Consider the following 14,459-nt stretch of genomic DNA (forward strand, 5'->3'; position numbering starts at 1 on the left):
CAGTGTTGTAATCATAGTTGGTGTGTCTGTGTACATTAATTACATTCTTCAAGACATTACCAGTGCAACTCCTGTTAGCTAACTAGCCAGCCTGCTAGCAGAACTGCCCATTTGTGGGTGCAGAAAACATTTCCATGTTAACAATAAGCTCCACCAATCAGAGACGTCGCTGGTAGTGTAGTGCTTCTCCATAACACTGCAAATAAAATATATTTTTCTTAAACAAGGTTGATATCATACGGACTTGTGGCTTCAATAGGAGCATGTACCATCATTTTACAACTTCATGGCTAATGGCGAATCTGCCTCGGATCGTTATAACATTATGGCTGATAGGCTAAATCCTCTATTCAGAATATGAATGGGATTTTCACATCCGGAACCTCACTGTCGAGCTCTATAACTTTTGAAGACCTCAAGTATAAACTCAAACTAAATGGCTAGCTGGAGCTTATTATGGTAACCTTTGTCTGTGGCCAGCACTGTGGCATCATTTCCATTTTTATTTATGTTTGATATTCATCTTGCTTCCTCTCCTTTGTCTATCAAGCTATGACAGCTATCACTGCTCATAATAATTATTCAGTTTCTCTATTCATCTTTTTGGAGGCATCACTGCCAGTGTGCACAGCAATACAGTTCATTAGTAAGACCGACCAGGCACCAGATATCCAGCAAATGGAAAAGCTCAAACTGGGTATAGGTTGAATCCCTACTGTGTCATAGCAAGTGTCAGCATAAGGTAGTGAAATGAACAAATACTGATGTAAAAATCATGTAGATTATTTCCTAAATCATCCACAATGCCAATATTTTGGGTTTATATGTGTCTAAGGGAGGCGAAGTGAGAACAAGGAGCACACCTTTTTATTTGCACCAAAGCCAAGAAAGAAAAAGCTTTTTCTTGGTTTTCTTTTTTTTTTTTTTCCGGGTCCGTGATAGGCCTCTCCTCACCTTCAATACATTGATGGGAAAGGAGAGAGAGCAGAAGAGCAAAATGGAAATGGTAATAAACATGCTAATGCTAGGCCGTGGAGCCGGGAAGAGTGGCTTCTATACCCGTCCCTCAGCTATCTGTGTGTGTGTGTATGTGTGTGTGTGAAGGGGAAAAACAGAGATAGAGCAGAAGCAGGAGCAGACAGGAAATGTGCACAATATTGCATGTGAGAGCACACACACACAAACACACACATACGCACACACTTTTGTGCTCAGAGTAAACAGGAGAGAGCTGCATGTGAACGTGCCACCTTTCTCTTTCAATCGGCCTCTGGAGACAGTGCAAAGGGCCTTTTGTTGGCTCATTGGTGAGATAAGAAGCAGGGGAGGAGGAGGAGGAGGAGGAGGAGGAGGAGGAGGAGGAGGGGTGGAGGCTTCAGAGACTCGCAGAGCCAGCTTTTTTTCTATAGGATGGAAGCACCCCTCTCAATAGGAACTCATTTGCCATGTTGTGTAATTGTGGCACATAATGGAGCACACCTCATTCAGGCAGCCCAAGGCTTTTTTCTAAAGCCATTTTCTCCATTCATAGCCAAACAAGTCATGTTTTAGAGAGATATTACGCAGCCTTTTGAGCTCAGGGCCACCACATATTTGCCTTTGAATGGAATGTTTTGTGTAATCAAGATAAAAATTTTGCTCAGTGCTTATTATAAAAGAGGCACTGTCAAACAATTTGATATTTGTTGTCTGACTTTTATTCTCACAGCTCGCTGGACGTAAACAAAGTGGCTGACCTTTCCCGCCTGCTTTGTTACACGTCTTTGTGCAGAGGAGTGCTGGCTATTAACAGTGGTCGCCGAAAGATAGTGGCATTGAGGCAACCCTCGACTAGGACGAAGGGTGTAGGTTTTGTTTCAGCATTTGTTGGGGGGTGGAGGTGGTTTGGGGAGGCACATATGAAGCAGGAGGGAAATTCTGAGTGTCAAACACTTGCAACAAGTTGTGCCTTTTCTGGGAATGTCTTTATTTATGTAAAGGAAAACAAAATTCGGGTTGTAGGTGATATTTCAAAATATAATGGATTATAACGCATTAAACGGACAGTTCACCCCCAAATCAAAAATATATATTTTCCTTTTATCTATAGTGCTGTTGCAGTGTTTTGAAGATATAAGCCGTAGATATGCCCGAATTCTCTCATATATAAAGGGACTAGTTCCAGTTCCATTCCACTCGATTCTGCTGCAGAGAGACTTTCTATATGCAGTAGAATCTATTGGAACTACTTTCTTTCTGCAGTAGAATCGGCCAGAACTACTTCCTTTCTACTAGAAACGTCATTCTTGCAGTTTCTTTCAGCCAGAAAGAAAGTAAAACTGCTCACAACAAGTTCTGTGGGGTATCTTGAGTAAACAGGTCATGCGTTGAATTTTTCAAATGTATATTTTTTCTGGCACTTTGGCCCCATTATATTCAAGAGAAGGCAGACAAATACAGTATACTGCCAATTTCACCAAAACAAGGCAACTCACATCAAATATCTACATGGATAAACTGCACTATAGGTAAGATGAACAATATGTATTTAGGATTTTTGGGTGAACTTTACCTTTAAGGCTACATTCATTTTTTTTGGGGGGGGGGTCAAATGCACGTGTTAAATATTTAATGTTTTTTGACGAGAACACTACCATATAAACAATACATGCCTTTTAATCAGGAGTATAAACTGGTTTATTTTCTGCACGGTCAAACGAATATCAAAGCTGAAGTGCAGAGATGAAAAATGACTGATTTGAAAATTATTGCTGAGCTTTTCCATTAAACCGCCGCAGGCTAGGAACGGATGGCTATTTGCATAATTTAACTGGCATCTTAATTATTGTGTCAGGAATCTGTATGCAAATGACTTAAGTCACTTAGAAACGGAAACTTACTTGGCTAAATGGCTAATGGACTAAATCTTATCAAGTTAGAATACACAACGTGAGTGTAACCAGAGGCCCTAATTGGGTCTGACTGGGCGGCGCAATGGTGAGAAACAAAGAAAAGAGGACAGGACAGACATAAAACAAGTAAATGCAGGCTTACCTGGGTCAGCTGGGAGAAAAAGGGCATGTTAGTGGTGAGTGCTTTTTGTTCTTTTGGGGTTGTTGGGAAGGACCTACCACGTAAAACAGTGAGTCTGGTGGTAGCGCTCGTCTCTCCAACACTGTTGGAGGCGACGCATTCATATATGGCTTCATCTCGGGGCGTGCGCAATGGCTGAATTCTTAGCACTGAACCAGAGCCGTCGTCGAACTCAATCACCTGCAGGTGCGAGAGACAGGATAATGTTAAAGGAGATTTTTTGGTTCATAACGGGTGAGGGACCTTCCGCAGACAAGAAAAACAAGACATTTGGCTAAAGACACTGATGGTGACTGACACAATGTGCTTCCTATGACAGAAACGAAAGCTGCTGCCTACCTTACGTTGAACCCTAGTGATTTTGTGATTTGGGATTTGTGAGTATTGTGGTTATGTACTGTACATATACAAAAAGTAACTTCAGGATCTGTGCAGTACTTGAATGCGTATAGATAAGATGGAGATACTGAAAATATATATTTTTCTTCTTCTTCTTCTTTTTTTTAAAGCTTTTTCGCTGCAAGTGTTCACTAGACAGTCCCTCCAGGATTTTGCTGGGTTTTTCGGGGGATTGTTGCAGTCTAAAAATTTATTGCAATGTTTTTAGGCACTTTTTCCCCAATAAATTGTGGTAGCAAGTGAAAATTGCACAAATTGAACTCTGTTCTGAGTGTTCCAAGTAACCTTACCATTACCTTACCAAAGGCTCAGGACTGCAAAAATTGTAACAAAATATGCTTTATTTGTCTAGAAAGAACCTGGGGGGTATTAAACAAAGAAGCAAAATCTTTTCAGAGCTCAGACTCAAAAACAAGAGAACCCACAATTATAGCATATAAAAGCGCACAGAGCATTGATAAATGTCATTAGCAATGTCTTTTCAGCACCAGTGACAAAGACAAACAAACAAAACCGAAAGAAAAAATAAACTGAGATGTGCATATATAACCTTTGCGCAGGGAACTGCTAAGATCGGTGGAACTTGTGGTGCGCTATGACAATTGGTCAAATTTGCAGAAAAGCTGCAATGAGTGGTCAAATTTATGGAAAAGTTGTGGTGACTGGACAAAACTGCACGGTTGTGCAGAGTTAATGGAAACTAGTTGAATCTGGAGGGACTGACTAGATCCATTTGCTGTGTGTTCAGACGTGCTGTCTTCTAGTAAATGACATACATCTGATGCATAGTTTAACTTTGTGCAGTATTTGGTAAAATAATCAATGCGGCTGACTAACTTTAAGAATGGGGAAGGTTACCTTGGTCAGAATTTTTTGCTCAGATGTCGGGTTATAGAGTAAAATTTAAATCTGAATGTGTCCCACTCTTAAAGTTAACACTCTATCCCTTGAAAATGCATCACACTGATTGTGTCAATGGGACAGAAACAAGCACAAACAGTTAAAAGTGGCTTGATAAACGGTTAAGGACAGTTGTACCATGAGGTGAGGTAGTGGTACAAAAGACAGGACCGACTGTATTGGACGAACGACACATAAAATGCTCACAAACAGGTGTTTGTTGTAGCTTATTCAGCTATTTTTTGCATGCTACAAGTTGTATACTCACTGATTTTAGAAAGCCCTGTGTCATAACTCAATCTCTTTTAAGCATAGAGGTAGATTTCAATAAAGATAGGCCTGAGACCTCAACTTCACACAGACACACACTCACTCACACACACACACACACACACACACAAGCACACAGAGGCCTTCGAACATTTTTAGTTCACAGTATATCTCTGCATGTGTTAATTAACAATACACTTCAACATTTCATTGGCCAAGCGGTACAGCGGTGTTGGCGTTCAAGCTGACAGCAGGTGATGGTCGAAAAGAAATGGCCCCCTTTCTTAGTTAAAGCCGAAAAGAGCGAATTAGAAAGGAAGCTGTGAGACTTCTCAGAGGAAATGGGTTTTTGTTAGAAGATGAGGCGGCAGTGCATGATTGAATGGGCGCGGAATGGCGGCAGCCAGCAAGCCCTGTGAGGGAAGCAACCAGGGAATGGAAACTAGCGTGTTAGCATTCAGCTCAACATGCAATGCAAACGCGATGAACTCTGATAAGATTAGATTTCTGTGGTTATGAGACCCAAAGAAGAGGCGGGAAGAGGTCTCCAAGCTCTGTTAAGCCATTGCTGCTGTGCAGTAGCAAGCAAATATGGCATCTAGAGCAGAGCGGGGGGAAAAAGTGACACTATGATAGTCCCGAGGACTGACACAGAAATTAATAGAAATCTTATCAGTGTTCTGCGATGATGTGTTATTTCTCATGGGTATTGAGCCCAAGTGCAGATTAAAGCTGACCAGAAATCAAAGCTTCAGCCAAAATAAGGAGGGGAGGACATGCATTTAGATAAAGATGCCACAAAGCAAAAGGATAATTTCGAAGTGAAAGCAGCAACTTCCCCTTTCACTTTACACAAAGCTGGCAAATGTGGCATGATGCTAATGTAGGTATTTGGGTCACACCACAAGTTGTTTCTTCTTCTAGCCAATTGCTTCTTTCTTGTCTTTTATTTAATTACAAATCTGTCCCAAGATCTTTCGTGTACTTGCTCATTAAAACTCAAGCATGTTAAAAAGCCTGGCCAGCACGGTTATTAGAGCCCGCTAATGCGTGGTGGCAAGTCAGGGCGAAAAGCAAGCGAGCGGGGCTTGGCGCAATGGATTATGTGCGAGCAGAGCCAAAAGCAGTGCTGAAGCATTCCAATTTTGTCGAGCATTTTACATCAGAACAATAGACCTAATACCTCAAATCTCTGGTTGCTGACTTTCTTCCCCTTCTTGTTCCACACAATCTTCGGCCGTGGATCTCCCGTAGCTTGGCAGATGAAGGATGCCACCCCTCCTTGCACGCCTGTTTGGTCATTGGGGGTTCTTAAAAACTTTGGTGGTGCTGGAGACAGACAGAAACAGAATAAAAGATAACAAAAATAGTTAGCGAGCATGCTAAGCGTTGCAGACAGAGCAATTAATCTCTCTTATCAAGCTGCACACGCGAGAAAGTAACAAAAGTTGCAGATTTCAGCGTGTGGCTGTTAAGAGGATTGTCTTTGGAGGTCAAGGCGAGAGATTGTACCAACTTCATTGTGCAAAGTGGAAACAGATGATCGGTGGTTGAGATCAGTTAAAGGACAGAGGTCCTGGGAGCAGAGTGTACAAAGGATTTTATCTTGACCCTGGAAGTATTTCTAAAAGTCTCATTTGACGGATAACTGACTGAGACTTTATGGGGAGTTTTAGGGAGAATATACAACTGCTGTTTCACTCTCTACATGATACTGCTGTCTCTAAACCAACCAACCAAGGTGAAATCAGTAATTTAACCTCGCAGGCATTTACTGCTGGTAATACACTGAATATCGATAAGTACCTCATACAGCCCTACATCAGATAATCCAAACTATCCCTTTAAAGTTGTTAGTAACTCAGCGCTCATCAATTTCTCATGATTTGTGTGAAAGGATTATTGTCTTGGAACTGGTGCTTTGTGTCATTCAACATAAAAGTCATCTATCTAAAACTGTTACCCATCACACTGTCCACATGCTGTTCCACTGGACATAAATCACGTGGTGTTTCTAATAGGTTAACATGTTCCAACAGTTGCGGAGAAACAAAAGCTCGTCTATCGGTTCAGTAGCAGACAACACTAATCTCTTGAAAACCACCAATCGGAACGGCGGCTGTGCCCCACGCAAATGAGACACGCACCTGATAAGGTCCTCGCAACGCTCTGATCAGTGATGTGAGCATTCTGTTGCTCCTAATTGGTCCCTCAATTCAGCACAACAAGTCAAGTGTAAAGGCAGCGAGGATAAAAATGCTAAAAATGCAGGGGAGCGAAGGTGAGAGAATAGCCGAGTGGAACAGTGTTTGCTTTGTGTGGACACGGCACGGACGCTCCCATCCTCTGTGGTGGGTTTACAGCACTGTACAACAGCATTTGCTCAGGCTCTGATCACCACCGCGGTGAAGGGAGCTGCAGCTCTGCTCCTCGCAGTTTGATTTTTAGAATCACAGTTTGCCAAGTAAAATTACAACCCAATATTATTCAGGCTTTGTCAGCCATTACAACAATTCTCTATTTACTTTCAATTCCGAGAATTTTGTTTTTTTTTCCCTCCAGGACAATCAGTTCCTGCGCACGAGCTGACGTTTCTATTACATCCACCGAAAAAATCAGAACACATGAAAGTGATAAGTAATCAAAGGAACCCGTCCCTCCCTGATGAGGGTTTGATTGTGAGATTTACATTCCAGCTTTATCACGATGATCAAGGCTAATTTCAATAGCAATAATGTCATAGTGCTAAGTCAGACCCCCTCAGTGTTTTCCTCTGAAGCCTGAGTGCCAGTTTCAGTGGGAGGTGTAGCTCCATCTGTCCCCCTGCGGAGCAACTGTTTGCCTTTTATCAATCACTTCAGCAGGCCATTAGGGGCCACACAGCTGCGGTAATGCCAACCATCTGAATCACCTCATCTGTGTGTGTGAGAGAATGTGTGATTGTGCATGTTCGCGTGCCTGTGTGTGCGGACCGATTTCCCCTCCCAGATTGTGCTGCCCAGCAGCAGCAGCAGAGGTGGCGGCGGCGCCGCGAATGAGGGACAAATTAACCTGCAGGATTCGTGGAGAGGTGACATAAGATGTGTGGTCAGCAATCAAAGGGGCGAACAGATAAACAGGCAAGCAGCTGGGCTTCCACTGGGCAAATGAGTCTGGGAAATCACCTGATTGCCTCATGACGTGCGCACGGTCTTGCGCGCACACACACATTAACGCTCTTCTCAGAATTTCTCTCTCATCTGCCGGCTGACAGATCCGACAGGTGGGCAGCGGAGTTGACACTGTGTAATTTGTACGCGGCAAAAAGCACCATTATATCTGCATTTGCACCTTATCTCATTGACTTGGCTGGGGTGTGGTGCACGCTGGCATCCAGCCAAGAGGGTGCTGATGGGTAATTGATATGCTATTGGGGCTGTTTTCGCTCCGGGGCCATCCATTACGGCTCGGTGCGTCTCCCTACGCCGGCTGTGATAGACTGCGAGGACATGTACGGGAGATCAGCACTGGAGGTGAGGGGAAGAGGGTGGGGGGAGAGTCATCGCACAATGGGGAGTGATTGAGGCGTGACATGGAGGTAATGGTGTTTTCACAGACATGGCCGCTGATATCACCATCATACCCCCATTTTAGGTCTGCCGCTGACAAACATCCATTTTGGTCGACTCCTCGTACGGCTTCAGGTAGACAGAGGCTGATTGAAACCTCTGTTTTCTCCGAACAATGCCGTGACAGCAACCAAAAAGATATGGTCTATGAACAAACATTGTGCAAACTCATGCACCACAAAGAAACCTTTCACCACAGAGCGCTGATTTTTCAATAAGCCTGTTGGAAAATCACAACAACCATTACAACACCAAAGCTATAAGCAGAGGTGCAAAGTAACTAAGAACAAATACTTAGTAATTAGCTTAAGTATCTGTTCTTTACTTGAGTTATTTCTCTGAATACTTTTTACTTTTACACACTACATTTTAACACAGATATCTGTTCTTTCTGTTCCTTATATTTTCATTTTACACCTCCTTCTCAACATCAAGACTGATTTCAACCTAAATGGATGGAACAATAACACAAAGAAACGACAATTTCTTGGTGTACTTAAGGAATATCACACGATAGACACAACAAGAGATGTATACGAAAAATGATGAGAATGACGTAAAAAGACATAATAAGACAAAACCAATGCAGAGATGTAACAAGACTACTTCAAATATGTAACAAGATGCAAATAAAGATGTAATGTGACAAAAACAATGTAACAAGACTTAAACAATGTAAAAGATGCAACAAGACAAAACAGAAGGAGACTGGACCGTGGAGAAAAGGTGAGGTTCAGTTAGCTTTGCTCAGAAACAGCCACTAGGAATGTCCCTCAGAGAGCTACTTTTTATTTTTAAACTTCGAGGACATTACAGAGTCTGTACTCTGCAGTCTCAGAATCTGCCTTCCAGTAAAAGCTCCTGTTACCTCTGCTGCATGCTTGCATCTCCTTTGAGAGGTAACCATGATCTACATGAATTAATACCGTGGCTAGGCACCTGTTAATCCAGCGCTAAGCTGTCGCCGCCAAACAAATGAGGAGTGTAAAGCCTGTCACAAGCTAAAAGGTTAGTGACATGGGCCTGTGCCTGCTCTCCCTTGAGGTCATTACGTAACCTTGTTCGAATTCGCTACCACTGGAAAGGAAGAAGCTCTTCATAGCATCCCCTTGCTCTATTTTTCATGGATCAACAGCGTGTTAATAATTTGGTAGCTGACTGAAAGCCTTTAGTGTTAAGAACACCCATGTCTACGGGGCTGAGGGGGCAGACTGTCTCATGACTGGAAGTAAGGATTTTTTTTTATAATGATGGAAATAAATGGAAATTGGAAGTTGTCAACAATGTGGGCGGTGCAAACATAGAACAAGAAATTTATTACTGTTGCTGCTACTTGACTACTACTTCATGACTAGAATTGTTAGAAGACCAGAGTGTAGGATTTAGTGGCATCTAGTGGTGAGGTTGCAGATTGCATACCGCTTGCCTTCCCTCCCCTTCCAAGTTATTAAGAAACTACAGCAGTATCCATAGCCCGTTTTTATTTGGTTTGTCTGTTCTGGGCTACTGTAGAAATGTGGCTGTTCAACATGGCAGCCTCCATGGAAGAGGACCTGCTCCCTCTGTAGATATAAATATCTCATTCTAAGGTAACAAAAACACAACAATTCTTATTATCAGGTGATTATATTCTCAATGAAAACATTCTTATGAACATATTCATACAACCCTCTAAATATTACACACTGGACAAAGAGTATACACTTAGGATCAAGGCAATAACAAAATTAATGTATCATAATATTTTTCATACATTATCAGAAAGGAAGAAAGTTAATGCTTATGGTCTGGTATTGATCCAAAAAAGAAAAACTCAATAAAATCCAAGCATATGTCTGTAACATGTGACAAAGACAGAGATTTCCCAAACAAAGCCATCTAAAGCAGGGGGGAGGCAGATAGCATTTGGCAAACTGCTTCACTTCATCAGCGCTACATTACAGGTGCAGAAGAGAGGCGGCACCTCTCTGAAGGTGCTGGATGTCAAACAAAAAGTAGGCTACTTGACCAGAAAGTCCCAGAATACCCAGAAAGTTTTAGAATTTTTCTCCTTGATTAACCTTAACCCTTAAAAAAAAAAAACAAAACAAAAAAACCTACTCTATATAAACTTTGTAGATAATGTTTGTTTCTGTGAGTAGCACAAAGAGAACTACAACTTAATCTCGTTATACAACCCTGTGTTGTAAAAAGATGAATAAATCCTTGTGCCTTATAAAATATAAACCAAATGGGACTGGGTTTCTTAATTAAAAACTAATTGAAAGTCTGGAATAGCAAATTTTTAAATAGAAATGGTGAGTAAACAGAGCAGAACATTGAACAAAATCCTAAAACGATACAGAAATTGAAACTTTTTATGTAACTAACTTGACCTTGCATGCACTACATTCCCTGTTTTGGTATTTATTGGGTTGAATCAGCAGTGAATTAAACACTTCAGCTCTGCAGAGTGTTGGATGAACCTTAAGTACCTGTTGCAGGGCCAGACTACAACCCATATACATGAAGACTAACGATAGCATATTTTTTTTCTATCGTCATGCTGAACTTAGCAGAAAGCTGGCTTCAGAGCATCTTGCGGATCTGCATTCATTACAAGTTTGTTTGATATTGGCTTAACTCACAGCCAAACATTGCATTTAAATACTGTTCTCGAACAGATCAGAGTCTGGGTTTCATTCATAATGGCCAAAACATTTCAAGTCATCAGGATTCCGCAATAGACTAAAGTTTGATCTGCCAGGCCATTAAAGAGCATGAATCAAAGAGTGGAGAGACGAACATTAATAAACCCACTTTCAGTTGGAACCTCTATTCGGCACAGACACCAGTCCAAGATGGCTCGGTTTTCACAATTATACTGACTGACATATTCAATTTCATTTGCATGAAAGGGGCCATTTCCTCTCTGAATCTTTAACTTGCTGGGTGAGGTGGGGTTGTGGAGGGCGATAATTAATCCTAACACATTGGGTGGCAGTCTGCAAATACCCTGCTCCATTTGGACATACGGGTGGAAGAAAGGAGCATTTAAAGATGCCATTAACCTCATTCGACATCTTTAAGCCGCAGCATTTCAGTTCTGCGATATTGATGAATTGTCACAATGGCAGCAAGTGGCGCAAATTGGACTGAAAGGGGCAGCTAATGTTGAGAGAGGGTAAGAGTGACGTGCATGTGGTATATGTGCCACGGACATTCGCCTTTATGTAACCCTTTAAGTGTGCTGACAGTCGGTTGTCGTACAGCCATTCTTGAGAAGTGGGACAAGCCGTGACTGAAAAAAAAGTTGTTTTATTATTTATTATTTATATTATTTATTTTATTTTCTAAACTTGCACTGTGCCAGAAAACACGTTTGTCCCAGACAAATATTCACAACTTCAAGTAATGACAAAATGTATTAAAAGCCTTAAAAAACTTTTTTAAAACATAATTTAATCAGGCATAAAAACTCACTCTCACTTCCTGGTTTAAAAAAGAGAGGAATACTGCTTAAACATTGATAAGATTTGTATTTTTTGACAAATTAATCAAATAATGTTGCTATCAGATGTGTCTCAATCATATCATGTCAATCTCTAAATCAAAGCTTAATTATGGTTTAAAAATATGTATTTTGATATGCATTAAGAAGACTCTAAAAAATAAAGTGGCTGCTCACTATGACTCTGCTGTGAAATAAAAAAAAACTAACATTTTGTCAACTTTGTAAATTGTCAAAGTATATTTTCCCAGCATAATTGAAGAGTAAAAATCAAAACCCCCTCAAAATATGGTTTTGTCCCAGTTCTCAAGAATGAGTGAGCAATATCATTATCGTGGTATTTCAGTAAAGAAAGGCGCAGTGGGTTTGTTGGTAAATGGGAATGCAATTGCATATGTGTGGTTTGTGAAGCAACATCCTCTCTATGGATTAATTTACTGTCTATACAGTGTTCACAAACATCTGACCCTATGCCAAAAAGAAAACCAACTGTAGTAATGTAGCCACACAAAAACAGAGATAAACAATGCAAAAAAATAAAAATAAAAAAATAAAAAATAAAAAAACAGCGAGGAAAAAAGAGAGGGAAGACAAACCACACATACTAATCAATGGAACAAACACAGGCATAAACCATTTTCTTGGGGCACTACACAGCACTCTATCTGCAGCATTATGATAAAAATTTGTCTTTTGTAATGCCGAGGAAACAAACTCCACATTGTATGTGCTCACAAAGGGTCTAGGCAGAAAGAAAGAAAAGGAATTGGAGCTTAATTAGAACTGTTGGCTGATTTGCATTGCATGCTCATCGGTAATCTCGCCTTAAATGGAAACTGAAATTCTTATTGCAATTAGTGATTACTTGAAAAGGGATATGGCCCCCGAATGATTGTTAATTACTGGATCAGGAATAGTACATTAATTCACTGCAGAGGTTTTAATGCAGTGCAATGATGGGGACCCGCTCCTCCATCAATATTGTGCTGCTTGTCACACATAATGAAGTTCATAATACAAGCCTTCCCCTGCACGTCCCCCCTCCTTCCCAAATGCTTAAATGTGCTCTCTAAGCAAAAATTCACAACAGTCATTATGTAAAACTAATTCAATGGAATATACAAGAATGCAGCTTAATGACACATTAATATTGAGACTGAATATGGATCCTAGGGCCGCAGGTTCGTTCTGTGATCGGGTCAGGGTCTCTCGTTTGGCTCATAAGCTGCAGAGAGTCTCCGGTGAATAAAGAAATGCTTATCATCACTTAGAACACAGTTTCAAAGGCAGGAAAACTGAAGCATGCACTGGAGTGCGCAACTCGCCGGCACATTCTCCTCGCCAAATATTCAGCCCAATGACTAAGGTTGCGAAAATCATATTCCAACGGGACTCTCTGAACCCCAGTAAGTGTGTGTTACTCATGCTCAGTGGCACTGCTATTGCAAGGTCTGAGCTCCTGGCTACAGCTCTGCAGGAGTTAGGGGCACTTTTGTACAGACAACAGCAACAGCTTCAAAAAGAATGGCTAATGCTCTTGTCCCACATTCAACGCACTGACAGATTCTATGACAAGACAGGAGGTGGGATGGAGGATAGAGAGAAAAAGGCTCCAGAGGTGCACAGCCTGCACTCTGAGAAATAAAGCTCATAACCTGAACTGTAAAGGGTTCTTCGACCTGTCCCCATAGGAGAACCCTTTTTGGTTGCTGTTAGAACACTTTTTAGAAGGTAGAAAGAAGGTAGAACCTTTTTATATTCCAAGGATTTTATCTAAAACACACTCGGGTTGAACAGTTTATATTCTGGGGCTTTTATTTAGAACACACTCAGAGGGTGCAACAGAGAACCCTTTATATTCCAAGGGTTCTATCTACAACTCACCAAGCTGGGTTCTACAGATAACCTTTTTATATTCCAAGGGTTTCATTTAGGACACGTTTATGGGGTGGAGAACCCTTTGTATCCCAAGGGTTTTAACTGCAGCCCAGCAAGGTGGTTCCATAGAGAACCTTTTTATATTCCAAGGATTTTATCTAGAACACAGTCAGGGGGTTCAACAGAGAACCCTTTATATCCCAAGAGTTCTAACTATGACACACCAAGTTGGGTTCTACAAAGAACCTTTTTACACATTTATTAGGTGGAGAACCCTTTAAATCCCAAGGGTTTTAGCTGCAGCCCACCAAGGTGGTTCCATAGATAACCTTTTTTTATATTCCATAGATTTTATCTAGAACCCATTGAGGGTGTTCTAAAGAGAACCCTTTCTATAATATTTATGTTGTGGTACAAACCGTACTTGACAAACCTCTTTCTTCTAAAAAGGGTTCTTTGGATGAAAAGTCTTCTTAACGGAACCCTTATTCTTGCAAAGAACCCTCAGCAAGCCCTTTTTACAAACAAGTGTTCTGTGTAGAACTTCAGCTCCTCGGGATGAACCCTTTTGGAAGCCTTATTTCTAAGAGCGTATCATGCACATGTGCATGCATGCACCGACACTCTCATGGGTGTTAGAATATTCTCGCTGGATGGAGCGAACGCTGCAAATGGAAGGACGACATTAATAAATTGAGGGGTGTGGGACAATAGAAAATTCTGGGAGGTTCCATTAAATAAATATAAGGGGTTATTTATGGAGCTGTGCTGAGCTTCTTCGTCTGTGTTTCATGGGGTAAAATGGAAACTGAAAGGCTCCCTTATTCAATTATCATTGTAGA

At 41.2% G+C, this 14,459-nt stretch overlaps 1 protein-coding gene across 17 annotated transcripts in view; it reads right to left on the minus strand.

The window, feature by feature from the left end:
• Nucleotides 1-14,459, minus strand: part of ptprda (protein tyrosine phosphatase receptor type Da) — a 256,470-nt gene that overhangs the window by 91,918 nt on the left and 150,093 nt on the right. For all 17 annotated transcript variants that reach the window (XM_084711929.1, XM_084711944.1, XM_084711936.1 and 14 more), the window contains 2 exons: nucleotides 5,825-5,970; nucleotides 3,111-3,252 (listed from right to left, as the gene is read on the minus strand). In XM_084711929.1, coding sequence (XP_084568055.1) covers nucleotides 3,111-3,252; nucleotides 5,825-5,970 — 288 coding nt within the window. The remainder of the gene's footprint in view (nucleotides 1-3,110; nucleotides 3,253-5,824; nucleotides 5,971-14,459) is intronic.

This window comes from Lutjanus erythropterus, chromosome 23, assembly GCF_056507025.1.
Source record: "Lutjanus erythropterus isolate fLutEry1 chromosome 23, fLutEry1.hap2, whole genome shotgun sequence".
Taxonomy (NCBI): Eukaryota; Metazoa; Chordata; class Actinopteri; order Lutjaniformes; family Lutjanidae; genus Lutjanus; species Lutjanus erythropterus.